The 17,671-nt window shown below is 37.3% G+C and overlaps 1 protein-coding gene across 4 annotated transcripts in view; it reads left to right on the top strand.

Annotated features, from left to right (window-relative positions):
* Positions 1–17,671, top strand: part of rmc1 (regulator of MON1-CCZ1) — a 65,977-nt gene that overhangs the window by 38,013 nt on the left and 10,293 nt on the right. For all 4 annotated transcript variants that reach the window (XR_008396302.1, XR_008396305.1, XR_008396303.1 and 1 more), the window contains exons 10-16: positions 3,091–3,199; positions 3,386–3,430; positions 7,672–7,725; positions 7,881–8,009; positions 11,843–11,949; positions 12,127–12,246; positions 15,658–15,735. Coding sequence is in view for 1 of the 4 variants with exons in the window: in XM_017467002.3 (XP_017322491.1) it covers positions 3,091–3,199; positions 3,386–3,430; positions 7,672–7,725; positions 7,881–8,009; positions 11,843–11,949; positions 12,127–12,246; positions 15,658–15,735 (642 nt within the window). In the remaining 3 variants the exon portion in view is untranslated. The remainder of the gene's footprint in view (positions 1–3,090; positions 3,200–3,385; positions 3,431–7,671; positions 7,726–7,880; positions 8,010–11,842; positions 11,950–12,126; positions 12,247–15,657; positions 15,736–17,671) is intronic.

Here is a 17,671-nt window from a genome sequence, read left to right as displayed (position 1 = left end):
TTACTTTTTCCACAGAAGAATTTCAATTTTATTGATATTTCTGTGTAATAGAGATTTGGAAAAGCTAATTTTCCTTGTGGTTTTGTTCAAGTATATCAACTTCATTAATGGGCACTGTTTCAAAGATGGTGAAATGTTTGCTTGTCCAAATATGTTATATATATATATATAAATATATATATATATAAATATATATATATATATATATATATATATATATATATATATATATATATATATATAAATATATAAATTTTTTTAAAAGGCCAAAAGCTTTTTTTTTTTTTCCTTCTCCATGTGACTGTATAGCCGGTTTTATAATTGAGGGGTTTCAGGTTTCTTGCACAAAGTAAAAGAACAATCCAGCATTAAAATCTTTTTAAATATTCTGTTGTAGTACACTGTACACTGTATTGTAGTGCATATTCTCATCGTTTTTAACATAGTCATGTTAACATAATCATGAATTATGTGTGTTGCTATCCTGTTTTCACGCATCATTGTAGTGAAGCTACAATGCCCAGCATACAGTACAGCTATATGTAATTCAAAATTTGGGAATACATTCTGTGATCACCTAATGCAGACCCCTAAGTGTGTCATGGCACTCTGACATGTTACTCTAACGTTCTAAAACAGGAAGAATCTGCCTCATTTTCAGAATCTAAAACAGCACTATAGAATAAAGTTTTCTATAAGTTGCATTGTGCCGTTTGGGTTTCAGAACAGGAAACATGTTCATAAACATATTCGTTTTACATTTTCTTACTGGACACCTTGACATCAGTAATATTTTAGGTATGGCACTGTATTTTCCCCATTCTGATTTCTTCACTTTTTGTGTACATCTCGTACTAAATCGTTTTAGAACTTCAGTCGAAATACAGCATAAAACAAAGGCAGTTATTTATTCATTTATTTTTATTGAAACAAAAAAGTTATCCAACACCTATCACCAATGTAAAAAAAAAAAAAAAACCTAATTGCCCATTTAAACTTAAAATCTGGTTGTGCCATCTTTAGCAGTGATAACTGCAACCAAACGCTTCTGATAACTGGAGATCAGTCTGTCAATTACTTCTAGGACTAGGCCTTACTCCTATGCTTTGGATCGTTGTCTTGATGCACAATCCAGTTGTGCTTGGGCTTCAACTTACGGAGTGAAGACTGGACATACTCCTTTAGGATTTTCTGGTAGAGAGCAGAATTAATGTTTCCCTCAGTTATTGCAGGTTGCCCAGACCCTGCAGCAGCAAAGCATCCCCACACCATTACACTTTCACCACCATGCTTGACCCTAGGTATGATGTTCTTTTTTGTGGAATACTGTTGTTGGTTTATGCCAGATGGTAACGGGACCCCTGTCTTCCACAAAAGTTCCACTTTCCACTGAAATTATAGCCATTTTTTACACAGTCCCTCCAGTTTCACAAAAGTAATCGGAGATTTGACTGATAAGCAGTTTCATGGCCAGGTGTGGCCTATTTCCTCAATATTTCATGACAAAAGACTTGGAAGGCCACTGAAGACAACTGAAGTAGATGATCGCAGAATTCATTTCTTGTTAAAGAAAACCCCTTCACAACATCTAGCCAAGTCAAGAACACTCTGGAGGAGGTAGGTGCATCATTGCCAAAGTCTAAAATGAAGAGACCCCTTCATAAATGTAAATACAGACAGTTTACCTCAAGATGCAACCACTGGTAACACTCAAGAACAGAAAGTCCACATCAGACTACTAAAAAACCTCTACAAATGTAAAAATGTCTGACCAGTTCTGATGTAACTTGTGCAAGAATGATGTGAAGAGAAGAGTATGGAGAAGGAAAGGAAGGGCTCTTTATCCAAATCATACCACATCATCTGTCAAACATGTGGAAGCAGAGTTGTTGCATGGGCATGTATGGCTGCCAATGGTCCTGGGTCAGTGGTGTTTAATTATGATGTGACTGCTGATAGAAGTAGCAGGATGAATTCTGAAGTTTATAGAGCAATACTTTCTGCTCAGATTCGGTCAACTTCTGCAAAACTGATAGAATGACACTTCACAGTACAGATGGATTATGACACAAAACATATGGCAAAAGCAACCCAAGAGCTTCTTGAGGCAAATAAATTAAATGTTTAATGACCTCAGCCAATTGAGCACGCTTTTCACTTACTGAAGACAAAAACTGAAGGCAGAAACACCCACAAACAAGCAGCAACTGAAGCCAGCTGCAGTAAAGGCCTGGCCAAGCATCTCAAGAGAGGAAACTTAGCATTTGGTGATGTCCATAGATTCCAGATTTCAGTTTCGTCTTGACTGTAAAAGATTTGCACCCAAGTATTACAAATATTCCTAATATTTATGATTGTTAGCTTGTCCAATTAATTTTGAGCCTGTGAAAATGTAGGGACTCTGCAAAGAATATTCCTAGATGATTTTTGTTCCTAGAAATACCTATCTAGGGATGGTTAATGCAATATTTTTGTTAAACCCATTGAATTAAAAGCTGAAAGTCTACACTTCAATCACATTGTGTACAGAGGCAAAATCATGAAAATTGTGTCACTGTTAACATTAGAGGGGGGCAGTGGTGGCTTGGCGGTTAAGGATCTGGGTTACTGATCGGAATGTCGGGGGTTCAAGCCCCAGAGCACTGTTGGGCCCTTGAGCAAGGCCCTTAACCCTCTCTGTTCCAGGGGCTCTGTATCATGGCTGACCCTGCGCTCTGACCCCAGCTTCCTGACAGGCTGGGGAATGCGAAGAAAAGAATTTCACTGTGCTCTACTGTATATGTGACCAATAAAGACTCATTATCATTAACAAGCAAATATGTCTGTTTATTGATGAATCTAAATGAAATATTTGTGTATGCATTATTACTAATTTAAAGGTCAGAACTTTGTTTGATTCTGATGCTGTGCACACACTAGTTGATTTGATATTACTCCCTTAACTGGAACTACCCCAAATTGACTAGTAAGAACTTCGGGGGCATTTACTTTGGCTTTTCCTTGTTGGAGGAAAGCAATTAGAAGTTAGAATACACCCCCTCCCCCTTTCCATTTTTATTTATTTATTTATTTATTTATTTACTTTTTCAGACCTCTCTTATCTTTGATATCAAGCTAAAAGAGCCAGACTGTCCTGTGAATATTCATCAACCCGTACTTCCTGCACAGTCCATCCACCCTTACAAGATCTCTGTCACAGGTACTTTCAGAGGGCCAGAAATTATCATCTTGCTCTGATTTAATTTGTTTATATGAATTTTACAAAGAAATCCTCAGTTATTTCAAAATTTTGTATATCAAATTTTTGCAATATCAAAATAAACGTTTATTTAGCGGTCATATTCTTAATTAGTAGATAGTAGTAAATTTGATTATTGTTCTACAGGGCCAGTGGCTGCTACCGGTCAGGCTTCTGTGCCATGTGAGCTTTGTATCCTTTTAATAATTTTTTACTTGTGTCTACTTTCATTTTCTGGTAACGAAAGACATTTTTACAAAGAAATTCTGTAAATTACCCCCAGTGTAAAATCTCTTTTGGGAGCTTTTGTCATGATAATGTTGTATAGGTTTAATAATGTAATGTAATGTAAAACAGGGGTTCCCAAACTTTTCCAGGGCAAGGCCCCCCAAATTGCATTAACATTTGACCGAGGCCCCCCTTTTGCAAGATGTCTTTAAAACACATTAAAATACAGACTTCTGAATATACCCCCCTTTTTTAATTAATAATTACATCTTACATCTTTACATTACATTACATTACTAATTGATTGTGTGGGGGGTGCCCATTCAGCCACAAGAGTATATTTAAGGTTGGGCACTGTTGTTGGGAAAGGAGGCATTCCGTTTCACCTTAAAAGTGATCACTGGGTTTAAGGACAGGGATCTGTGCAGATCACTCGAGGTCTTCCAAACCAAACTTGGCACCCCATGTCTTTATGGACCTTGCTTTGTGCACAGGGGCATTTCCATGTTGGAAACAGGTTTGGACCCCTTAGTTCCTGGTAAGGAAATTTTAGGTATAACATGCAAAGATATTTGAGAGTATTATGAGCTTCAAATTTTGTGGCAACAGTTGGGTCATGTGTTCACATTTTTGGCCATATAGTATATATAAAGTAACGGGTTGTATTGCGGTAAGAAAGGTCAGGGTCTTTAAAAAAAAAAAATGCCTCAAGAGACTACTTTTAAGCTGTGGTTAGTGGATCGCCATCTTAGTCAGCTGTGGAGAGTAACATGTCTCCTCTGATTCCCATGACAACAGAAAGCTGAGCAGAAAAACTGTGCCATCCAGCAGAATGCTGTGATTTAAAAATAATAATAATAGCAATTATTATTATTATTAGCAATAGCAAAGAAAAATAAGTTTTTTTTTTGTGAACAAAAACTATTATTGTTAAGACTTCTACATTTTTAAGTAAACTCTTCTGGTTAATTATATTAGTATGTGTTAAGTGACATGGTGGCTATATTTAGTAGTGAAGTTAGCTACAATAGATATAAAAAAAAAAAAGTTTACACATCCCTGTTAAAATATGAAGTAAAAGAATAAAAATATAAATCATGTCAGATCTTTTCTCACCTTTAATGTGCAATTGCAAAGTGTATAAATAAAGTGGAAAAAAACCTTACAATAACCTAGTTGCATAAGTGAGCACACCACTAAACAAATACTTGTGAAGCATTTTTGAATTTATTATACCACTCAGTCTTTTTGGCTAAGAGTCAATCAGTGTGCCACATCTTGACTTTATAAGCAATATCTTCCCACTGTTTCTTGCAAAAACATTCTAGAGCCATCAAATTGTAAGGCATTTCCTGTGCACAGCCTTCTTCAGGTTACCCCACAGATTTATAGCTGGATTCAGGTCTGGGCTCTGGCAAGGTCAATCGAAATCAGTGATGTTCTTTTGGTTAAGCCGTTCCTTTATTGATTTGGATGTATGCTTTGGGTCACTGTGATATTGAAAGGTGAAATTCCTTTTCCTCTTCAGCTTACTAGCAGATACCTGAAGGTTTTGCACTGAAATCAACTGGTATTTGTCGCCCCAGTTCTGGCTGAGTAAAAGCAGCCCTAAAACATGATTCAGCTACCAGCATGATTGACCGTGGGTATGATGTTCTTTTGGTGATGGTTTTGTTTTTTGTTTTTTGCACCAAACATACCTTTTGGAATTATTATACATTTTGGATTTGGTCTCATCAGTGTGTAACACATTTTGCCACATGGTTTGTGGTGATTTAGTAGAGCTTGGATGTATTTTGTGAGAAAGGGCTTCCACCTAGCCACCCTACCCCATAGACCAGACATATACTAGAATACGAGAGATTGTTGTGATATGAAGAGTTTAATCAGTACTTGTCAGATATTCCTGCTGTTCCTTAAATGTTGCCGTAGGTCTCTTGGAAACCTCCTTGGTAGTTTTTGTCTTGTCCTTTTGTTCATTTTGGAAGCATGTCCTGTTCTTGGTAATGTCACTGTGGTGCTTTCGTTTTCTCCACTTGTTGATGATGGCCTTCAGGGTGTTCCATGGTACATCTAATGTTTTGGATTTTTTTTTTCCTCTACCCCTCTCCTGATCGATTCCTTTGGACAGGGAGACCCTGTCCAGGTTTTGTCAGCACTTTGCAGACCATGGCTTCAGCAGTCAGATAAAACCAACAAGATGCCAAGAAAATCCTGCAGTAACAACTGGTCTTTATTTGGTGTTAATCATAATAATTTCATTGATGACCGCTGTATCATAATTATTTTGAACATGCGATTGAATGTGATTGGTTCATTATGATCTTTCCACATCCTCAATTATAAAAAGGTGTGCACACTTATGCCACAAGGTTATTTCAACTTTTTTTTATTTTTCCTATATTTTTTGCATGTGCATTATACGTGTACTTTCAACACCACTATCTACACTATATGGCCAAATGTATGTGGAAACCATACATTGGTGGGCCTTCCCAAAACTTTTGCTACAAAGTTTGAGGAACATAATTGTTTAGAATGCTTTATATGCTGTAGCATTAAGATTTCCCTTTACTGAAACTAAGCAGCCTAGCCCATGTACCCCTCTAAGCACCTTTGGATAGGAATGGAATGGGCAAATCCTCACACCTATGCTCCAAAATCTATTGAGAAGGCTTCACAGAAGAGTGTAGGATATTATAACAGTAAAGGGGTACTAAATCTGGAATAGATATAAATAAATATGGGTGTGATTGGTCAGGTCCACATACTTTTGGCCATATGGCGTATATAGTGAGAGCAGATATTAGAAGGATTTTGGTTTGAGAGTTATTTCCTGGGGGAAGATGCTGTTCAGATGATTACTAATCCCAGTCTTTGGAAAATGCTGAAATGGCCAGTCCAGGTAAGAGGTATGAGAGCTAGTAGCCATTGGTTTTTCAAAAGAATGTAATTCCAGTTTGATTCTGTGTTGGCATTTGTTTAATGTACTTTTTTGTATGCATTCCAGTCACCAGGCTTAATAATAATAATAATAATAATAATAATAATAATAATAACAATAATAATAATGATAACAATAATTAAACAATAAAAATATTATAATCATAAAAAAGCATAAATAAAACGCATAAAATACAGTTTAGGGAAACAGCCTAAAAAACAAGACACAAGAGAATTAATAGGTATGACAAGAACGTCTTAAAGGAAAACAGAATAGCATACCTAATAGGAAAAAAAAAAACTAAGCAAAATTTTTTTAAAGGCAAATAGAATAGGAATTGATAGAAGAAAGTGGAGGTGAGGATTAACAGAGGGCTGGCAGTATGGTAGTGTAGTGTGAATGGGTCAGACAGACAGTGGTTACATACCTTACATAGAGCAGCCTTTGTTCTGGTAATAAGTATTTCTGTCTTTGCACTGTTTAGTTTTAAAGAGTTAGCTGACATTTTATTTAATATTGCAAAGGAAGATTATTAGGGAAGAGGGCATGAAGTAGAAGTATTGGCTAAAGTATTTTATTTACTGTTTTGAAGAGGCAGTTTTTTTTTTGTTTTGTTTTTTTTTGGGGGGGGATTTTAGGGTGTTTGAAATGAGAAGATTGTAGTTGGACACCCGTTCATTACATGAGCAGGAAGAATTGAGAAGAGCGGAGAGGTCAAGTGGTGAAAGACAGTGGGTTAACGGGGTTGCATTTGCGATAACATAGTTGTTTTGTTATATTTATGTATAGGATTTAGAATGCTGAACTTAATAAGCTTGTTATCCGAGATACCGAAAAGAGTGCCGCAGTGGTTAGATATGTCTAATCCAGTAGAGCAAACAGCAATAACAAAGTGTGAGTAGGGAAGTCAACATTGCATAAATTCAAAGCAATCAAAGACTGACACAAATTCAGATGTCAAAGTACAAGAAGCTGAGTCTAAATGAATGGTAATGTCTCCCACAAGGAGAAAATTAGAGCTAGGGGATATTTAACATAGGCAGTGTACCTACTGGCATGTTTTTTGAGTTGTGAAAGGAAACCAGCATACCTCACTGACACAGGGAGAACATGTGAAACTCCACACAGAAAATAACTTGACCACAGTCTCCCACAACCCCTGACCCACTGTGTGATTTCAACTCTATTCAGTGTAGTATAAAAGACAATTTAGTTTATTATGTAGTGTTTCCTGCCCTTGTTCTTTCTCCTTAACATTTAGACTCATCAACTTGGAGTGTCTTTCAACCAGATATCATAATCAGTGCAAGTGAGGGTAAGAACAATTATGTCTGGCAGGTTTCAGTCCATATGTAATTCATTTATTTTTCCTTAATTTTATATTGTTAAATTAATAATAGACTGACATGTGTGATAAGAAAATTGTAGTTTTATATATTAAGCTTTGACATCTATGTATGCACCGGACAGGTTATCTTTGGTACCTTCATGTGAAGCTCCACCCAACAGTGAACCTCCTTCAAGACAAAGGAAAACTGATGGACTTTCTGCTGCACAGAAGTGATTGCAAAATGGTCATCCTGTCTGTATGCTCACAGAGTACGCAGCCCACCATGGCTTGTTAATGCATGTATTTTATTTAAATTGTACCTGATGGAATTTGCCTTTTAACAGTGACAGAATGGATTCTTATTACCCCAATCTTAATCTTGAAGTAATATTACCCCAGTTGTAATCTTGACTTCTGGATCTAAATCAGATTATAGTTTCAGTTAAGAGCCTTCTCATCTCTGGACCAAAAGTAATTATCTACATCATTGTATGTATACTGAGTTGCAACTTTATCAGGTATACCCTTTTTTGTACGTATGCTCACTGGTCATTTTACCAGGTTCACCTTGCATACTTTGTGTACACTGTGTGACAATAGAAATCATGTTTACATTTATTAATTCAGCAAACTCTTTTATCCAAAGCGACCTACAAATGAGGAAATACAAGCAAAGCGATATATCAAGCAGAGAACAATATATGTAGTGCTACCATACAAGATTTTTTAATTGAGGTCTAGAAAAACAAAGTGTGCAGATTAGAGGTATAAGAGCCAGAGTTGTGGTTTTTTTTTTTTTTTTTTTTTAATTATTATTTTTTTTTTAAATAAAGGATAATGTGGGGTTAGTTACGTGCTCACGGAAGAGGTGGATCTTTAGCTCTTTTTTGAAGATAGTGACAGATTCTGCTGTCCAGATTGAGGTTGAAAGTTCATTCCACCACTGAGTGACAGTTGGTGTGAATGTTCTGGAAAGGGACTTTGAGCCAAGCTGAGTAGGCACTACTAAGCGTCGGTCGCTAATCGATCGTTGATTGCCTGAGGGAATGTAAACCTTCAGAAGAGTGTTGAGGTCGGGGGTGCTGTTCCAGACAATCTCTTGTATGTGAGCGTCAAGGCCTTGAATTTGATATGGGAAACTACAGGAAGCCAGTGGATGGAGATGAAGTGGGGTGTGACATGGGTTCTTTTGGGCTGGTTGAAGATGAAGTGTGCTGCTGCATACTGAATCATCTGGATGGGTTTGATGGAGCTGGCTGGAAGGCCCAAGAGTAGTGCATTGCAGTAGTCCAGTTTTGAAATGACAAGAGCCTGAACTAGTAGATACAACAATCTAGTCTATACAACAGTAGAAATCTTGTGAAAATATTGGCCCCCTATAACTTTATGAAGTACCCTTGGGGCTATTACACTGCCTCCCCTGCACAAAGTCTTTTATTCCCAAGGGAACAAACATAGTCCCTGAAATTGTTCTTCTCTTCCTCTGAGTTGGAATGATGGGCATAAGGGTTAGGCTGGCTATTAGGGACCAGGGCTACAAGGTTCAGGTGTAGCTGCAATTGGACAACCACAGGAGAATTATGAACTCTGGATGACAGTTCTGCCATTGAAGTTAAGTCCTATGGGATCAACTATGCTAGGAAAAGGTTACCCTCACTGGGTGGTTCTGTATGTGGGAGAAAAGAGTGAGTACTTGCTGGGGGAAGCAGGTGAAACTGATGTGGGACCTCCCTGATTCTCTGTTGTACTCTGCAAGCCTTCACTCATTTACAATCCGGCTGAGATCACCTGCTTTTTTATTCTTGGTAATATATACCCATATCAGTTTTCTAGGTGTGAAGGGTTTCTCTTTTGTGCACATACCATACACTATAGGGCCAAATGTATGTGGACACCTGACCAACACACCCATATGTGGGGCCTTCCCAAGGCTGTTTCCACAAATTTGGAAGCACCCAGCCCAAACCTCTTCAGCATGACAATGCCCCTCTGCACAAAGCAAGGTTGATAAAGATATGATTTGCTGATGTTGGTGTGGAAGAACTTGAGTGACCTGCACAGGACCCTGACCTCAACCCCACTGAACATCTTTGGGATGAATTGGAGCAATGACTCCCATGCCTTCTTGTCCAAAATCAGAGCCCAACCTCTCTAATGCTCTTGTGGCTGAATTGGCACCCTAGCCATGTTCCAAAATCTAATGGAAAGTGTTCCCAGAAAAGTGGATGCTGTTAGCAGCAAAATGCGAACAGCTCCAAATTAATGCCCATGATTTTTGAAAGTGATGTTTAACAAGCACAGCTGGTTTCCATGGTCAGATGTCCAGTGTCCACTTATCTTTGGCCATATAGTGTACTTCTGTTTATGCCTCCCCTCATCATTAAAGAGTTGTTGCTTTTAAGGCAGTCTGGAGCTGCTGTGGCTACTTTGGTCTAGGAGGCATGGTTGAAATGTCTGGAGGTCTGTCTAATGCCATATCTTGCCTCAGCATCAGTAAAACTGGTGGGCATGATATGAAGTCAACACTGCAGAGTGAAATGCCATGAATACACAGGGGAGATGTCCCAGTCACGCTAAGTAAGTAAGTGAGGTTTGCCAATTGTTCAGCCAGTGCCCTGTTAGATTTGTTCACAATCCATTGCTTTGTGGTTGTAATGGTCTGTTGTAAGTTTGATGTATGCCTAGCCAGTCATGGATTTGGTTTCATTGACTATGCTGAAGCATATGCCCCAAAATTCTCTCTTAGGAAAAATAAAGCATCATCTATCATATATAAAATTTGTCTGTATGATTTATAATGTATCAGGTTAAGTAGTATGCACATGCTAGTTGATTGTATGGATATGATGAAGCCATACTCGTGCTTGGGTTGGATTCGTGTTGGAATAACAGTTTTCATTCTGGTACCTAGGGCCTTGCTTATAATTTTTGTGTTTGTGTTGAGTAATAACGGATGATAACTAGAGGGTAGGGTGGGGTCTTTATTGGATTTTAGATGTAGCAAGATAGTGGCAGTATTAATATTTGTGGGTATTCTTTTTTTATTTCAGCTATTACTCTATCAAACTGCTGTTCTGGTGCTTTATTACAGCATACAGTCACGTCCATAAATATACTGACATTGGCAAAGTTATTGCTATTTTAGCTGTCTACAGCAGTTGAAGTAATTTCCTCAGCTGAAATTAAATAATATACTGTGGGTATAGTAGGGAATCACCACTTTCAAATTGTTCACATTTTGTTGCTTTACAGCCTGAAGTGAAAACATGAAAAACAGCATTTTTCCAGCTTTATTTACTCCTTGCACCTCATCATTTTTTAGATTAGGGTTTGATCCTTTATTAAATCAAGTTATTCTATTTTTTAAATGATTTTTTTCTATTGCTTTTCTACTAAAGCAATAGAAAAAAATCATTAAAAAAATAGAATAACTTGATTTAATAAAGGATCAAACCCTAATCTAAAAAATCTAACCCTAATACATTCTTGTTCAATGTTTTTCATATAAAGATATTTTAGTTCTAGAGATTTCTGCAGGTATTTTGCTGTTACCATTGGTTTCTTTATTACCTACTCCAACATTGCACATTGTGCCTTTGGTTTGATTGACATTTGCAAGAAATACACTCATAGTAGTATCTCAACCAAAGCACAGACATACAGCAAGGAGAAGAGATTATATTAATACAATTTATTCAATTACCTGTTTAATTTTATTATGTAGTTTAATTGGCTGTGGTATAAAATTAAAATTGTTGCCCTGTTTGTATGTGGTGTGTTTACCTTTTAAAATGGCCAGTGTGTTTCAGTATAAGGTTGGAGTTCCTAATACGCTGGCACCTCACTAATATGTAAATAATTAATTGTATTCTATAATATATATATATATATATATATATATATATATATATATATATATATATATATATATATATATATATATATATATATATATATTATATATATATATATATATATATATATATATTATATATAATATATATATATATATATATATAATATATATATATATGTGTGTGTGTGTGTGTGTGCTTGATTATATAATTTAAACATTGTTTTCTCTTTTTCTACTGTATTTAAGTGCTTGTAGGTGGAGAGAAAGGAAACTTGCCTGTAGTGGCCACTGTATTTGATAAGCTAAACCAAGTGTATAAGGAATACCTGGAGGCAGAGCAAGCATACACTTTGGTACTGCCTCTTTTACACATTCCCAAGTACCAAGAATTTAATAAAAGAGCTATAAAATATTTTTAAAATAGGTTATTTGAATATTTATGTTGATTCTAAGCAACACTGATAATCGTGTGATGATTGTCCTAGTTTGCTTTTAGTTTGTAAATTTGTTTACTTTTCCTCTTCCTCTAGGCTGTGGAATCGGGACCTAGTCGCTTCAGTAACTCCTATAAAAGACCCATTCGATCACAAGCAGTCATTGACCAGTCAGACATGTACACACATGTCTTCTCTGCATTTACTGAGAAGAAGGTGAATATGAAATATACTGCACTCTGGATTTAAGCAGAAAGAATATACATTTCTTGAAAAAGTATTTGCCCCTCCTGATTTCCTCTCTTTTTTGCATATTTGACACACAAAATGATTTCAGATCCTTATAAAAATATAATATAAGAATAGGAGAACTTTAGGAAACACAGAGCCATTTATAAATGATAATTTATGAAAGAAAAAAGGTTGTGTAACATCCATCACCCATGTGAAAAAGTAATTGCCCCATAAACTTAGTAACTCTGTGTGTCACGTTGTCTCCAATAAATTGGAGATCAGTCTTTCGCATTGCTGTGAAGGAATTGTGACCCACTATCCTTTGTTGAATTGCTTTAATTTAGTGACATTGTCGAGCTTTCATGCATGAACTGCCAGTTTAAGGTCCTGCCACAGCATTTTAAGGAGGCTTTGACTAGGCCATTCCAAAACCTTAATTTTGTTTCTTTTGAGCTATTCAGAAGTAGACTTGCTCTTGTACTTTGCATTTTAATTTATTTATTCAATTTCATATGATTCATGTTCATGTGATTCATTTTTGTGTGATTCATTTACATGTGATTCATTTACTGATTTGCTTCTCTTTAAATCCAGTTTTAGACTGTGATATTACAAAGGTCTTTCCAGATTATTACTTGCCACACTGTATGAGATAACCCCAGTAAAATTGCCTGAATTCTATAATATAATTTGTTCACCATGTTAGGTTTAAATCCTCTAAAAACAGATTCGCAATTGACTAACATTACTCCGTTCCAGTTCACATCCTTCAAAGCATTGGCATGTTTTGTCTCTCACAATCCTCCAAACACACACACACCCAAAGTCTCCATAAAAAAAATGAGACAGCAGTGTTTCCCACAATAACCAAATGTTGTCCACAATGTGAAAACAACTCAGAGAGTAAGCTGAACGAACCAAAAAAATTACCAAGACAAAAAGTTCCAGTAAGAGAAAAAACCCCTACTGACTTCAAGTCTGATAAACAGTCTGCGCACAATAACAAATATAATGTCCTTAACTTTTAAAGACTTTTAACAAATAATATAACAATGTAGGACATAAAGCAGAGGAAAAAATACTAATAAAATTAAATAAACAGAAACTCTAACCCAGTCAGAACATCAAAACAGAGAACCACATTAATACCAAAGTAGATTTAAGAGGAGTGAGTCCAGAAAATCTAGGTGATATAATGCAACAACGATATCTTCTATAAAAATCCGAATACTGTAGAGCTGGAAGGCCGAGTGCAAAAAAGTATAAAAGAAGAGCGAAAAAGACGCCGCTGTGTAGGTGAAGCAGTCACCCCAATATCAAGAGTTTAACATAGTCTCCTGCTTCCTCTGCTGAAATAAAGTCTTTCTGAACACCGTTATATGTAATGTGAAGCCGAGCCGGGTGAAGTATTCCATAGCGAGAGCCCTCAATACCACGAAGTTGACGCCGAACCTCGTTAAATGTTGCCCGAGCCCGGGCTATCTTGGGTGTGTAGTCAGGGAAAACGGAGATGGTCAAATCCCTCACTTTAATCCGCTGGAGCTCTCTCGCACGGCGTAAAATGTCAACACAGTCACTGTGATAGTGGAGTCTGCACACAATAGCTCGTGGTCGTTCACCAGGATTGGGCTTTGGCTGAAGGGTGCGGTGGGACCGGTTCATAACCGGCTCCTTCTCCAGACCAAACACCTCCTTTAACAAGGCCGCTACAGCAGCAGTTGTACATGTATCAGCGCCCTCTGGAACTCCCAATATCCTAACGTTACTGATCTGTGACCTCAACTCCAAATCCTCACATTTATTCTCTAATTGAGTCACGGTCACAGTGAGAGACTCGATAGTAGTCTTCATGTGAAATATGTCATCGGTACAACCGGAGACAGCGTGCTCCATTTCCCCAACAGTACCTTTCAGTGTTGATATGGTACCCTCGGTAACGACTTTATCACTAGCCAGCTGTGTTTTCACGGCCTGCAGGTCAAGCTGAACAGCAGACAGTGCAACCCTGAAAGTCTCCTGAAGCTCCTTTTCAAAAATATCGGCGATGTCCTTCCTCAGTAAAACCAACAGCTCGAGCCTGAGTGCGGTGAAATCAAAGCGACGCGTGTTCAGGGGAAGAAGGGGACTCGCTCACGGTGCGCACACTCAGCCTCAGTCATGTCTGAATGCTACCATGGGATTTCATGTTCTTTCCAGACATTTTACCGTACCACAAAGTTAAAAGTGCAAACAAGGAAACGGAGTAGAATAAATCAAAATCTATTGCATGACCGAAAAACACTAATTAATTACAATTTTAATCAAAATCAGCAGAGCCTCCAACTTCGCGTCCTACTCCATCAAACTCCCGCTCTTGTACTTTGAATCATTGTCTTAACCAAATTGTGCTTGAGCTTTAGATCACAAACTGATGACTGGATATTCTCATTCAGGATTTTCATGTAGAGAGCAGAATACATGGTTCTGTCACTTATGGCAAGTCACCCTGAAGCAGCAAAGCATCCCCACACAATCTCATTACAGCCACCATGTTTGACAGTTGGTATGATCTTCAGTTTGTGGAATGCTGTTAGATTTATACCAGATGTAATGGAACTGATGATGTTCCTCTTGATCAGCAGTGGTATTTGGCATTGCAGCTCTCCATGGATACTATGTTTGCTCATTTTCTTTCTAATGGTAAAATTGTGACTGTTGACCTAAGGTGAGTAAGGCCTACAGTTTCTTGGCTGTTCATCTGGATTCTGGAGTCATCGATGTGCTCTTGGAATTTTGGTAGGCTGGATACTTCTGGGAAGATTCACCACTGTTCTACCTTTTCCATTTGGAAATAGTGGCTTGTGACTCTCACTATGGTTCACTGGAGTCCCTGGGCCTTAGAAATGGCTTTCAATAACTTTCTTCCCTTATCTCTTCTGGTATTTCTTTTGATTGTGGCATAGTGAGCTGCTTGTCAAGACATTTGCTTCACATTTGCTGAAAAGGTTCTATTTAAGTGCTGTTTAGATTTAATAGGGCTGTCGGTAATCAAACCTGGATGTGTCTAGTCTATTTGAACCCAGTTAGCAATTACATTTGGTTAATTGTTTGATTAAGTAACTAATGTAACAAAAATATTTTTTTCACATGGGGTCAATTGTTGCATATCTTTTCTCTTACAATAAATGAAATGATCAAAAATGTATTTTGTTTTAAGATCTGAAACCATTAAGTGTCATAAATATGCAAAAATAAAGGAAATCAGGGAGGGGGCAAATGCTTTTTAATGGCACCTTGTGTAAAAAAAAAATAATAATTCTGTCATTTTTTCAGGTATTTTGCATTGTCTCTCAGTACACTTTAACATCTACGAATAATTACAATGAAGTGATTTTTTCTTATTTCATTTTACAGGATGTATCACATAAGTTCATCATTGCTGTTCTCATGGAATACATTCGCTCTCTCAACCAGTTCCAAATCACAGTTCAGGTATAGCACTTACAGTGCAGGCACACAGTCAGTTTCAGAAGTATTGTGGTTATTTAGCTTAATCTCACACTGAAAATATGGTAGAAATTATGTCTTTTATTGAAGATAATTTATTTTAAGAAAATAAATTATAATAATAAACCCACATCACCATTATTGGCACCCCTGCATTTAATATTAATCTCACTTTGCAAAAGCACTGAGTGTACTCCTATAATGTTTGTTGAGCTGGAGTATACAAATTAAGGAATCTTGTCACGTAATGGAGGCTGGGATGGATACAAATGCAGATAAGAGCTTTTATTAAAGAGAGGCAGGCAGACGAATCCAAATCATGAAACAAAAGCGGGGTCAGAAACAGGCAACGGGTCAGGCGATCTGCAAACGGGCATTAAACAGGCAAGGCAAAAGCACGTAACGAGAAACAAAAAACAAAATCAAAATGAAACAAAACGAGGAACAGAGTACAAATGTTTGGCATGGTGATAACACTCCCATAATACTTCATGAAGTACAAAGAGACACGAGGGGTTTAAATGACAAACGTAATCAAGGGTGAACACAAAACAGCTGAGACTAATGATGTCACATACGGCAAACAACCAATGACCGGACAGAAATCACAACAAAGTGCACGTTTCAAAAGTAAGCAAAGTCAGTGTCCCTGCCAAACCCAGAAGCGTGCGCTCATGCATCGAGCTCGCGGTTCAGGTTTCCGAGCACACTGCATGCTACAGCTCTTAGCTCGAGGGGATATCCAGGGGATTTTTTTCTAAGCTTCAACTTCAACTTGTCCAGTTTCAGTGAGCCTGAGCCCACTGATAGCCTCAGATTTCTGTTCTTGGCTGACAGGAGTAGCTCATCCACCTCAATAAAGAGAAATCAATTTAAAAAATGTGTAAAAAATATTATACTTAGTCGTTTATTTATTATGGAAAATTATCCATTATTACATATCTGTGAGTGGCTTTCAGTATCTGGTGTGACCCCCTTATGCAGCAATAACTGCAACTAAAAATTTCTGGTAAATGTTTATCACTCCTGCATTGGCTTGGTGGTATTTTAGCCCATTCTTCAGAACATATTAAATTCTGGGATGTTCTTGGGTTTTCTGCTTTCTTCTACATTTCTGTTGGACTGAGATCAGGACTTTGACTTGACCAGTCCAAAACATTAACTTTATTTTTCTTGAACCATTCTGTGGTAGAACGATTTATGTGCTTAGGGTCGTTGATTTGCTACATGACCCACTTTCTTTTGAGATACAGTTAGCGGACAGATATCTTAACATTTTCCTTTAGAATTTGCTGGTATAATTCAGAATTCATTGTTCCATCAATGATGGCAAGCCGTCCTTGCTCCAGATGTAGCAAAACAGTCCAAATAATGGTACTAGCACCACTATGTTTCACAGATGAGTACACAGAGAAGGTTCTTATGCTGGAATGCAGTTTTTTTTTTCCTCTAAACATAACATTTCTCATTTAAACCAAAAAGTTCTATTCTAGTTTCATCCATATACAAAACATTTTCCAATAGCTTTCTGGCTTGTCCGTGATCTTTAGCAAACTGCAAAGGGGCAGCAATGTTAATTTTTGAGAGCATTGGCTTTTACCTTGCAATCCTGTGATGCACTGTTGTTCAGTTTTCTCCTGATGGTGGATTAATGAACATTAACATTAGCCAATGTGAGAGAGGCCTTTTGTTCCTTAGAAGTTACCCTGGGTTCCTTTGTGACTACTACATGTCTTGCTCTTGGCATGATCTTTGTTGATCAACCACTCCTGGGGAGGTAAACAATGTTCTTGAAATTCCCCATTTTGTACATAATCTGTCTGACTTTGGATTCATTTTATAACCTTTTCCAGCCCGATGAGCATCAATCAACAACTCTTTTTCCAAGGTCCACAGAAATCTCATTTGTTCTTGCTATGAT

Source organism: Ictalurus punctatus, chromosome 1, assembly GCF_001660625.3.
Source record: "Ictalurus punctatus breed USDA103 chromosome 1, Coco_2.0, whole genome shotgun sequence".
NCBI lineage: Eukaryota > Metazoa > Chordata > Actinopteri > Siluriformes > Ictaluridae > Ictalurus > Ictalurus punctatus.
This window is presented reverse-complemented; position numbering and strand designations above follow the sequence as displayed.